Here is a 12510-nt window from a genome sequence, read left to right as displayed (position 1 = left end):
TTCTCCAGGCTTCAGTTTCCCCATCTATAAAATGGGTCCCTGCCTCAGTGAGCTGATGAAATGAGCTAATCTGTGAGAGCTGCTATGAGGAGGAACTGTGAAAGGCAAGTGCTGTAGAAAGGTTGGCTACTGTTCCCAATCCTTTGTCTTGGAAAATAAATTGGACTTCTTCTGGGAAAGGAGAAGGTTTTATGAGCCTCCTGATTGGGTGGGGTCTGGGAGCTCTCTTTCTGCTCCCCTAGCATTTGATGTATATCTCTGCTGTGACACCCTTTGCTCTATCAGTTAACTTTTCTCCTTTTGTCCATAGATAGGTGAGATGCTCTTTAGGGAAGGACTGTGTCTTAATCATTTTTGGATTCCCAGTGCCTAGCACAGTGATGGGCATAAGACGTGTTCAATGTCAGTTGAACAACTAAATGATGTGGCTGGGAAAAAAATGGTCTTACTCTTTTGGAAGTTGCCTAGGATCATCTATTAGCAGGTAGAAACAACCTCCAATATACAACTGGTCTTTCTGCTGAAAAATGGGGGTAAGGGTGAGAATGCAAATGGTGCTAGACAAGTCATCCTCATAGAGTGTTCGCTTAAGTCTGCTGAGGCTGAACCACAAGAACATCACGATGGTGGATGCATTTGTAAGATACCAAATACTCTTATTATAACACAAGGCACACTGCCTGATTCCTCATGAAGCCTGGCCAGATGCTTTCTGAATCTGTTTCCTCTTCATCTAGGACACACAGAAAACAGTTCCCAGCCTCCCTTGCATCTACGTGGGGCCATATGATGAGGTCTTGCCGATAGAATTTGAGCAGATGTGATGTGTGTCATCTCCAGGCTGAGGGGGTTAAGAGCGTGTGTGCCTTTTCTAGGTTCTATCTCTCTACTGTCTGCCAGCCAGATGCAGAGCATCCAGTGGATAATTTGCAGGCCCTCACAGTTGGTGAAGCTTCAGGATGGAAGGAGCCTGGGTCCCTGAATGACTGAGTGGAGCAGAATTCCCCCAACCCTGTCTCCCATCCCAGCTTAAGTGAGAAAAGAACTTTCATTATTTTAAGTCATTGAACTTAGAAATTGCTTGTTATCTCAGCTATCCTACTCTAAAAGCAGGGGAAACTGTAAGTCCCAATTTGGGGTCCTGAAATTTATTGGTGGGGAGGCCTCGCTTTGACAACTCGTGACATACATGTCCATGAAGTTTTCCAAGAGCCACTCCACTGCCTACGATAAACATAACACAGTTGCCTGGTCAAAGGAGACAGTGGGGTACATCTCTTTTACTAAATTGATTTTTAGTATGAATTTTTACAGTCAAACATATGAGGAAGTGAACTCGGTGATTTTGTCATTTTGGGAAAAAAGAAAAGAAAATTTTTGGGAAAAATAAGGCAGAACCTCTAAGACCCCTAACTGAAAAAAAATTTTCTCCTAGGATAATTGGTATTATTTTAAAATTATAGTCTTTCTAGAAAAATGTGGCTTTGGGGGTCTCTCAGGGCTTCTGTGGACAGAGCGGACAGAGTCTATATGAGGTCTGCCTCATTGAAGACCCAAAGCCACACACTGTAAACGGGGTTTTGTTTGGCTCCACGTCCGCTGGGCCTCATCGTCTCATTTATTCTCCCCACCAATTTTATATTACTGGGTGGTAGACTCACCATATTCTGGCTGCTCTGTGGATTCAAAAGTCCGGTGGCCTGGGGCCGGACGGTCCCACCCCCCAGGGGGGTTGAGGAAGTTGCTGTCGTCTGAGGTACTGTCGTACTTGTAGTCCTGGTCCCCGCCGTTGGCCCTTGCCAAGGACAAGGACCTCTGCCACCAGGCCCGCCAGTCGGGGGATGGGACTGACCAGCTGGGCTTATTCTCCGGTTGCTGGTCTTTATCTGCTTCAGAGTCAGGACCGTCCACCACCTCTATGGTGACCTGAAGAATTCAGAACAGGCCAGGGTCAATGAGGAGTCAACAGCCTCTAAGCCGGGTGACCCTTGGAAGACAGTCTGAGAGGACGGAGGGAAATGTGCATCCCTCACAAAGGAAAGCTGAGGCTGCACGGTGACACAGAATGGAAAACCTCCAGGGACGCCCAAAGGAACTGATGCACACGGGCCTCGGGCTGGGAGGAAGCAATGTATCACTAGGGTCCCTGATTTACTGACGACTACGTTGCTGGGAAGCCTTTAACTCAAGGAGTAAACACGTACCGTGTATGTTCTTGAAGTGGCACAAGAATAATTATAAGAAAACTGAACACTTGCTGAGTACTAACTCTGCACCAGGGACTGTTTTAAAGGCTCTACATATATTAATTTATTTAATCCTCAGAACAGCCTTATAAAGTTGGTTCTATTGATTGGCGCTTTGTGGCTGCTGATCTCCAAAGATGTCCCTGGCAATTCCTCCCATTCTGGTATGTGTGTGCCACCCCTCTCATCAAGAGGTGGAGTTTGTTTCCCCTCCCTTTCAGTCTGGGCTGGCCTTGTGACTCACTGTATCCAGTAGAATGTGTTAGGTGTGACAATGTGACAAGCCTTACCGGGTCTTGAAATTTCCATTTTCATTCTCTTGGAATGTTCCTACCATTACGTACAGAAGCCCAGCCTAGACCACTGCTCCCAGAGCCACCATGTGAAGAGGCAGGGCACACAAAGGAGATCAAAGAGTCCTCTCAGTCACCAGCCAGCTCTGAGGCCCTGGTCTTGTGTGGGGGGCCATTTTGGATCCTCCAGCCCAGCTGGGTCACCCTAGCTGATACCACGTGGAACAGAGATGAGCTATCCCGGCTGAGCCCTGCTCAAGCTCCTGACCCACTGGACCGTGAGCAATCCAGTGGTTGTTGCTTTAAGCTATTAAGTTTTGGAGTGGTTGCAAGACAGCTTCTTATAGACAGGGAAACTGGCACACAGAGAAGTTAACAACTTGCCTAAGGTCACACAGCTAGTAACTGGCAGCCATGGGTAGTCTAGCTCCAGAGCCCATGCTCTTACCGACTTTGCCATACTGCCTCTCCAAAAGTCAGTCACCGAGGTAGTGTCCCCTCCTGTGACCAAGTGAGCAAAGAGGCCACTGATGCTGGTGGGACTGGATGCCACAAGTCGTGTAGAGATGTGAGCACAAGGTCCTCAAGGTCCAGGATGTCACAGCTGTGAGTTTCACTCATCCCCTAGTCCAGACCCAGCACGTACTCCTTAACTGACCCTCAGGGTCAGAGCAGATAGTCCCAGAGTCAAGGTCAGAACTTGCTCTTGGATTTATGGAGCCTAGTTTGGAAGTCATGGGGCTGAAAGAATGCAGCTTCTTGGCTCCGAGAGACAATCAACATAGAGAAACTTGTTTAAAAAACATAATAAAAGACTCCTTGGGTTCCTTTGGCCATCGCATAGCTCTTGCAACACCCCCTGGATAAGTTATGTGCAAATGAATCAGAAACATGCGCTCCAAGTAATCAGCGCAAGATGTACTGGGCAGATGCTTTTCCAGTTTTGCCCTAACCGGACATCTGAGAGATTTGCTGACACACTCTGCCACATTGCACCAGGTCGTGCCAATCCCTGAGACAAACAGACCCTTCCTTTTGTTTTAGGAATGGGAAGGTTTGAATTCTACTTGCTTTGACATTGAAAAGAAGTTGCCCAGCTCATGGTGGGCCTCGGCTGTGGCCTTGTGTGGTCCAGACACAAAGTTAAGGGTGTGGCCCAGACACAAAGTTAAGGGTGTGGCCTTCCGTCCCAGAGTATACTTGGACCGTGGCAGGCCGAGTGCATCTCTTCCTCTGGTGTGGGATGCCTAGAAGGGCACCACTGGCTTGCTTCCATGCCACCACCATTACCCCAGTCTCATAAGCATCCCTTGCATATTTGTAAATAATTATGGAACATTTAGTAATCCCCGAAAAGGAAAAAAGAAAAGAACGAATTACATCATTTGCCCTGTATCATTGCTGTTTGCTGGAGGGATGGTTGTTGGAAAGGGATGGGGACCTGGACCCACACGCAGCGCTGTAAGGGCAATGCGGAAGAAACACACAGCTGGGCTGCGCAGACCCGAGCTGGGCAGTGACGCGGTGATGCCGAGCCTTTGAAGACATAACCTTTCTCCTCTGCAGTCCAGGCCCCCTGTGCCTGCAGACAGAACAACTGAGCCGCAACAATCGTCTGCAAGGCTATTAAGGGTTTTGGAGGGGAGAAGCTGCCAGGAGCCAGGCAAGCCTGCAATTATGGTAATGAAATCAGACTCTGGGTAGGAGATAAGGGGGAATGGGCTGGACAGTTTTGGTATTCCATTTGTATCCAGACTGGAGTCAAAGGGATTGCCTAAACAAAACGTGCCCTGCAATTTCTCCAAGCTGGGAATCAAAACAATTTCATGTTTTAAGCTATTACTGTCAGTATGATTTTTTTTTCCCCCCGCAAACTACTGCTCAGATCCAAACAAAATAGATTTGTTGCCTGGCCAGGCAATGAGTAGCAAAATATGAATTTACTCCAAAAACTATATTGATGACTAAATCTCATCAGTTTAGAGGTTTCGTTTTCCCCTTTCATTTTTAGCCACTGCTCCAACTGAATTAAAAAAAAAAAAAAAGAAAACAAAAAACACACAAACCTTAGGATCCACCCTTCCCTGCAGTTAAGAATATGGAAACCTCATACAGACATCAAATGAAGAAATGTAATCTTGAGCCTGAAATTTCATAGGCATCCAATTAAAAAGACTTAATGAGCACAATCATGACTTCTCGAATGGTGCGGATTAGTTTTATGTTTCCTGTTGCTCTTATTTTATTTACACGTTCTTTAGCATCAAAGAATCTGTTCCTAAAAATGTCTTGAACAATAATAGGTGTGATGAGCTGAAGGTGTGGTAGTGAGCACAGCAGATTTCCAAGCTGATAGATCTTACCATGCTTTTGCATCCTTAATACACAGAATTGAAGCATCTTTAGTACAATGGTTTCTTCTGGAATTTTCTGTACCATGAATCAAGATAGTAAAAGAAAGGGAACTTTTCCAAAAGACCCAACTCCAACTTCTGGCAGAATCTTGTCAGCTCTAAGAAAGAGAGTCTAGAATAGGTGCCAATTTGGAGAGTTCCATCCAAAATTAGGAAAGGAGGATAAAATCCTTTGCAACATTACCTGTTTCTTTCTTCCTCTTGAGAGTTTAAACATTTATTAGAAACAAACTCTTTACTCTTGCTCTGAAAAGCACTTTCCACTGGGAAACTAACACAATTCTTAGTCTAACTGATTAACAAACTAATGACACTGGGAATACAGAAGCCTTGACCTTCTGAACTCAGGAGAATCTTCTAGAAGCTTCTAACTTGGTCCTCTAAGCCTTGAGAGCTATGGTGACTAGGCAGATTTGGGTTTGTATTTATTTCCCAGAGAGGAAAATGAGGCCTGGGAGGTGAAATGATTCCTCAAAAGCACAGAGCATCCGGGGACAGGACGACAGTCTCCAGCAAAGGGTTAGACCCCCGATTATGTACCCCTTCTTCCTTGACAATTGCCGAAGAAAGAACACAAAGGACTAGGAAGATATATAATCCCTCCCTCTCAGACCCAATGATGCTCTAAAAACAACTCTGGCAGCTCCAGTAAGTGTGGTTAATGCTTTGAGATTTGCAGCGTGCTCGTTCAAATATCATTGCTTGTTCTACACAAGTTAAACCCACATTTCAGGCATAGAAACTGCCCTAGAGAATTCACATTCCTGAGGTGAACAGCAAGGAAGGTGGAGAGCTGGACTCAAAACTCCTGATTCTTAATTATTTTATACGTTTCCTCTGTCATCTTCACGCTCACTGACATCACCAACCAGCATCCACCAGTCTGGGGAACCTTCCCATATTCCTGTCTCTGTGCTGAGTGCTTCACATGGAGGATTTCATGTAATCCTCACAACAACCCTACTACTACAGAGTATTGTACTGCAGAGGTACTACTCACAGGCTGTGTTATCATTCCCATTGTATAGACAAGGAAACTGAGGCATAGAGTGGTTGAGTAACCTGCATGCAGCCATAGAGGCCAAGCCTGGTCAACAAAAAGTGGTACCAGAGCCCAAGGGCAGGTTGGTGTACTCTAGCTCATGATAGGGACTGCAGGGCCCCCATGAGAATCTGAACAATACCGGCTTGTCCCCTGGAGTGTGTGGGCCCATCTCTTGGGCACAGAGATTTCTTGGTTCTTACTTGGCCAGGCCTGCCGTTCCAAAAGGATTTTAGGAAAAACGGAGGAGGGGAAATCAGAAGTAGAAGCACGTACAACACCTGCAGCCCTGGCCAACTCATCTGATTGTATCAAGAGGTCTACGGCCGTGTAAATAAGTCTGTGCGAGGGGAAAAAAAAGGTCTTTAGATGACTATTTTTGAGTCTCCCTCAATGGAAGAAAAGAAATAAATACATTGGTTGAAATGAATACAGATCTCAGATTGACCCAGAAAAGAGAACTATTTGGTGGTGAATAGCCACTGTGGTCATGAACTGATGCAGTGAGCCTAATAATGAGTTTATTTTAGAGACTTTTGTCTTTGCTATCTGACCATCAGCTGCAGACCAGAAACTTAGCCAAGGATACCGAAGTTCACGTTGAACTTCTCCTGGGAGATTTACTTTCTTTCCTGAGTGATTTATTTATTTATTTATTCGTTGCCAAAACCCCCAACTTCTAGTTTTGTTTTAAATTTAATATGGAGATTGGGTTCAGGAGTTGGAGGCTATTTCTTTCTCTTTTGTGCATTGTTTTTTTTTTTTTCCCCCTCACTCACTTCCACAGCCTGAAGCCAGTCTTCAAATGGAGAGCCCAATCCACTTGGGACAGAGGCCACCTGGCTTCAGGGGTTTAAAAAAAAAACAAGCTCTAAAAAGCTGGGCTTTTTAAAGGATTTCCCTTCCTAAAAGTCAAGAGGCCCAAGAGCTCAGCATTGTCACTTTGGAAAGGTGTGGGCAGTTTGGCAGGGGGGGGGACAGCAGACCCCAGCCTTGGAGCGTGGGAAATGCTTGCAGACACAGGGTGGCTGGGGGAAGTTCAGAGAGAGGGGTATCAGATTCCTGGGCAGCTCCCGGCTCCAGTGAGGGCTGGCTAGGTGGGGGTGAGGGGCAGGTTGACAGGGGATGGGGGGAGACCAGGCCAGGGGCCCCGGCAGCGGAAGCCGACCCACTGATATGCCTTCACCTGTTTTCAGTCCGCTCCCCAGGGAGAGACAATGCTTGGACGGCCCGGGGTGACCGGTGGGACTGTCTGCTTGGCTGAATGGGCCCTGTGTCAAACCAGTGGATTTCAACAAAAGACCAGAGCTCTGAGGAAGGGGCGAGGGCTGACAACGTGAAAATCATCACCTTCTTTTAGAAAGTACCTCATCTTTTAAAGGACCACCGGGGAGCTGGTTTACTCAAGTGCAGTGGGGCATGAGGCTACAGCGGCCAGTGCTGCATGTGTGTGCGTGTGAGTTTGTGTGTATATATGTGCCCTCACACACACTCACACTCAGACCTAGGGCTGGGGCTCCCAGGGGTAGCAGCTGCGTCAGTCTTTCTTTGAGCACCTTTCTGAGTCACTAACGCTCCCCTTTCACAATCTTCCAGAAAGAGAAAGGACAGGAATGCAGTTCAGTGTTCCATCATCAGATCGAAAAAACATAGGCTGCCCTACCCCCCAAGACTGCCTGTGGAAGGTTAACAGACACAGGGCTTGTGCAAGGCAGAAATGGGATGAACCAACTGGCCGGCGGGCAACAGGACAGCACTGGCCTGGTCTTTGATTCTGATGGCATCTGGGTTGGAGCCTCATTCGTTTCGAGTCCGTTTTGCCAGAAACCCTGATATTTGGAGCTACGGGGAAACCTATACTCTTGGGAGGTATAGTGATTTCTTCTGTCCAAAGGGTAACTCAAGAAACATACAGGGACCTCATAGGAGTGGCCTGGTCCCCTTCCTGCCTTGTGCTCCAAAGCATCCCTTTCCGAAGCAGCTCCTGGAGGCAAACATCTTGTATGTGCTGGGGCGGTGCTGAGACAGAGTGAAGACAAAGTGGGGATTCCTTTGCACCTGTTAGAAGTCTATACAAACAGGTGGCTGTGGGCTCAGAGGGGACAAGGACGAATGATTTCCATTTGTCCCATCTCCGCTGCCATCCTTTGTGACGGCACAAGGGGAAGCTGCATTTTATAAAAGTCCAAGAGGCTTTGTTGGAGACTCTCAAGTGTGGTGATCTCATAACTCATCCTCCACTTATCCTCTGTTCCCTTGTCTCACCTTATAGGTCTCTCCACACCCATAAACTCCAACCACCCTCTCATCCCTCAGGAAGCCCAGCGGAACTGTTCCAAAGCACTCTTCACTTCGCGTCTGGCTAGACAACACAGCTTATTCTGATGAAAAATGGATTGCGAGCTCAGGGGCTTTACTGAGCTCGTGCACAAATCCATCGCTTCATGGTTGCCCTTTTCTTTTTATGGAAAAGTCATTTGGGTTCCCCAGATCTGAGGATCCCAACCACTTTTGCACCACTGTTCTTCCCTGACAGTCAGGTTAATGTTTTAAAAAGGCCCAAGTGGGGTCTGAGGACTTCCTGATGGATGGATTTATCTGGGAGAGAGAAAGGGGATCCTGAGAAATTTTGTTAGAAATTCGGTTCTAGGTGGAGCTCCATGCGCTTAGTAAATTTCTAATGAGGGGACTGCAGCCTTCCAGCTCCCTGTATCCAGGTCTTTTCTTGTAAGTTTATATTAGTAACTCTTAAATCGACTACATTAATAGCTCAGCATTAAGCCCCACAACGACATTTCCCATCTCTGAAAAAAGGATGCAAGCTACAGCAAACCTAAAATTGTTGTGGGCATGATCTAAGCATCCTTGGGATAAGGGTGGTTTAGTCCTAGAACCGTAAAATCTATCAACAAGGAAAAATCACTTCCTGTCAATGAAGGCGTGATGGGGAGCCTCTTTGAGCAACAGTAAGGAGATGTCTGTGCCTTTTTTTGCCAGTCTGCACCTCCCCCAAGTGGATCCTTTGTTCTTTATCAGAGAGCCATGTGGCCAGTTCCCAGAGAGAGGGCAATGGATTGAAAGGCCCGTTTTCCCCATTAATCAATTAGAACAGTACAAGACCTATTGGAAATATTAATTGGTCCATGCAGTGATTTCAGCACATGGGTTGTCAAAGAGTGACCTCCGAAACATTTTTCACTTATGTACCCTCAACGCTGCCCTGCCCTAATCTTCCCAAATGTCCCATCTATTCAGGTCTGTCCTCCATGGAACGCAGCGCTTTTTCTGCCTCTGTCTCCACAATCCTTCTGGCACTGTCTTGGGTGGTAGCCGGGATCTTTACACCTACGTCATTTCCTGGAGGGAGAACACCTTGCATTTCTTAACTTCCCAGAAGCTAACATGGCATTGAGGTGTATTCTCAGGGACATTCAGTAGTCACAACAACACTGGTGTTAGGAGCAAAACAACTCTGGCCAAGGAAATCTGATCTAAAAGGGTGTCACGCAGACAGCGTTAGTCTTGCGAGTGAGACCACTAACCTAATTATGGATCCATTGTTCCAAGGTCAGGTTCAGGAACTTTCTGCCATGGAAGCTAATTGGAATTTGATGCAGAGAAAGAATAAGGACAAGCTGCCCTTCCTCCAATGACAAGAGTTGAGGATAAACTTAAAAGTATGGAAGCAGTCACTGGAGGACTCGGGCTGTACAGGGCCAGGCTGCCTAGGGGGACGAGCTGCCCTTGGCCGCCATGGGTACCGTCTCCGGGAAGAAACAGTGGGAGGCACAAGCAAAATTCAAAATGAGGAGTTTTTGTTTTTGAAACACAAAATGGTAGGGTGAGTATTTTTGGGAGCCTGAGAGACTGGATTTGAGCCCCAACTACTGTTTACTAGCCATGTGGCCTTGGGAAAACCAAATGGGAACTTCCTGAGAGTCAGTTGCATTACTGATAATATTGAAGGAATGATGTGGGCTCCATGCGGGTATTGGGAGAGTCAAATCGGATCCACCTTTACTGTGTAAAGTAAATTGTGCTATTTCAGTGCAGATGAGAGTTCTTATTTTCAGTTCCAGGTACCTCTTTCCTAACCTCCCATTTCCTTCAGCTTCACCCCATCCCATCTTAGTGATATGTATTCCTCTCTCTCCTAGGAACTTCTGTTATCACCTCCTTTCCTCTTATCAAAAATTTTTTATCAGTCATTTACACTTTAGAGCAACTGTAGTGTTGTCAGTGCCTAAAGGGATTTCTGGTGTCTAAGGCAAGCTAGAGAGACATTTGAGAGACAGTGTCTTCCTGAGCATCTTAGAAATCACACTATGATCTGCCTCATCTACTCATATGTCTGACTGGCCTTTCCCTATAGCTAACATATTTCATCAATTTCAGGGCATATTATTTTGTTTTGTTTTGACATTTCTTTTTTTTTTTGATGTGGACCATTTTTAAAGTCTTTATTGAATTTGTTACAGTATTGCTTCTGTTTTATGTTTTGTTTTTTTGGCTGTGAGGCATGTGGGATCTTAGCTCCCTGACCAGGGATTGAACCCGCACACCCTGTATTGGAAGGCAAAGTCTTAACCACTGGGCCTGCAGGGAAGTCCCTGTTTTTACATTTCAACAGCTCTGAAATCAGGAAGTATCTTATAATCATTGGTGTGTCATACTCTAATTAGCACTGTTTTCTTTTTTCAGTGGTTGATAAAATAATGCTGCATCTCACAATCCAGGGTGTTACACAGATGAAATACAACACTGCTCTTATAGAGATAACATGATTGTCAGCAGGATTCATTAAGGGGTCAAGGAGAAAAGTGAGGTAAGGCAGCAGTTGCTTTGGAATCAGATCAGGAAACAAAGACATGGGCTGTTTCATTTTCTTTCACCTTTCAGTTGCTAAGCATTACCTGGATATTTGGATTCTGCCCATTGATATCAGCTTTGGAAAGATCTGGAAAGTTTGGTAGATCAAGGAGAAAGGATCTGGGGCCATCTCTTTGCAATGAAGGGGGCCCAGCCTCTTGCTGGAATTGCTGTCTGGGGAATGGTTGGTGTGCAGCCTGGTGGTCCGAATGCTCCCCTGATGTTTCTTTGGAGAGAGGAGAGCTGGTTTCTGATGTCGAGGCACTTTCCATGTTGAGGTTATTCTAAAACAAACAAACAAGCAAATGAACAAATAAATAGGAGAAGCATGATTTAGAAATGCCACCCTTAAAAATTCAGGACAAGGACAATTCCAGGGGCTGGAATTAAGCCAGGATGGTATTCCCAACTTGTTTTCCTTCCATGGCTTAGTTTTTCTATCTTCAAAAAGCTAAATCATCAGGAAATTTTCCTAGCCTGCAACTTGGGAATTTTCTGAGGGCTAATGTGTGATGGGATATTAATCAAACATCAAAGCATATCAACAAAAAGTGCTAATTTGAAGGAGACTATGTGCTCATTTAGAACTGGAATCAAATTATGGTTTCCTTATCACAGCTTCAATTGATTAACCACTCTGGCTTGAGTTATAGCCCCAGTATCCAGTGTTTGTTCCTTTGGTGTGGGTCAGCAGATGATCTGACCAAACTGGGTAAAATACTTTAGCCAAATCATTGATTATTTCTATCCATCCATCCATCCATCCATCCATCCATCCATCCATTTTTTCATCCATCCACTCACTAACCTATTTAACTTCCCTTCCTCCTTCCTTCAGTTCTTTCATTCATCTACTCATCCATCCTTCCATCCATTTATCCATCCATTCATCCACACAATCAGCAAGTGTCAACCACATGCTAGACACAGGAAAGCCATGAACAAGACAGACACGGGTCCTATTCTCTTAGAGAGTACGTCTAGTTGGGGGAAATAAACAATAAATACACACATAAGTAAGATCAGGTCAGAGAATGGTGATTGTTAAGAAGAAAAGGAAGAAGAAAATGACAGAGAGTGGTCAGGGCAACATTAGATAGGTAGCTGGGGAAGACCTTCCTGAGAAGGTGACATCTGAAGTGAAACCTGAACACCTGTAATTATCTGGGGTAAGAACATTCTAGCAGAGGGAACAGCAAGTAAGACAGTCCTGAGATAGGGATGGCTTGTCTCATTTGAGAAACACAGAGAAGGGCAGTGAGGCTGGGTTGGAATGAAGGAAGGGAGAACGACCCAAGATGGGGATGAAGAGGTGGAGACAGGCCAAGAAAAAGTGACAAAAAGGCATTCTGAAATTGAATGTCTTTATCCCGGAAAGAAAAGTCCAAGTCTGTTGTTTTTCCAAACTAGCGAAAAATGTCTGTGTTTAGTTGTCACTAGGGGAAATTTTTTCCAGTGACTGAAGACTGTAGTAGTTGCTGGACTTCTTTCTCAAACCAGCCCTTCTTCTGCTCTCATTCTTCATGGACCTCTTGTTGGATGTTTCCTCCATCCCTTCAGGGATAGCATTTTCACATTTACTGGTGGAGGGAGATGTGGAGATAGAATTTCACCAGTGTTTGGGTCAGTGGTTAATGTTCTTGTTA

At 45.6% G+C, this 12510-nt stretch overlaps 1 protein-coding gene across 1 annotated transcript in view; it reads right to left on the bottom strand.

Annotated features, from left to right (window-relative positions):
• Window positions 1-12510, bottom strand: part of ISM1 (isthmin 1) — a 77734-nt gene that overhangs the window by 16741 nt on the left and 48483 nt on the right. Inside the window, exons 2-3 of the mRNA XM_068524828.1 lie at window positions 10909-11148; window positions 1662-1926 (exon numbers count right to left, since the gene is read on the bottom strand). Coding sequence (XP_068380929.1) covers window positions 1662-1926; window positions 10909-11148 — 505 coding nt within the window. The remainder of the gene's footprint in view (window positions 1-1661; window positions 1927-10908; window positions 11149-12510) is intronic.

Source organism: Eschrichtius robustus, chromosome 16 (assembly GCF_028021215.1).
Source record: "Eschrichtius robustus isolate mEscRob2 chromosome 16, mEscRob2.pri, whole genome shotgun sequence".
NCBI classification, from domain to species: Eukaryota; Metazoa; Chordata; class Mammalia; order Artiodactyla; family Eschrichtiidae; genus Eschrichtius; species Eschrichtius robustus.
This window is presented reverse-complemented; position numbering and strand designations above follow the sequence as displayed.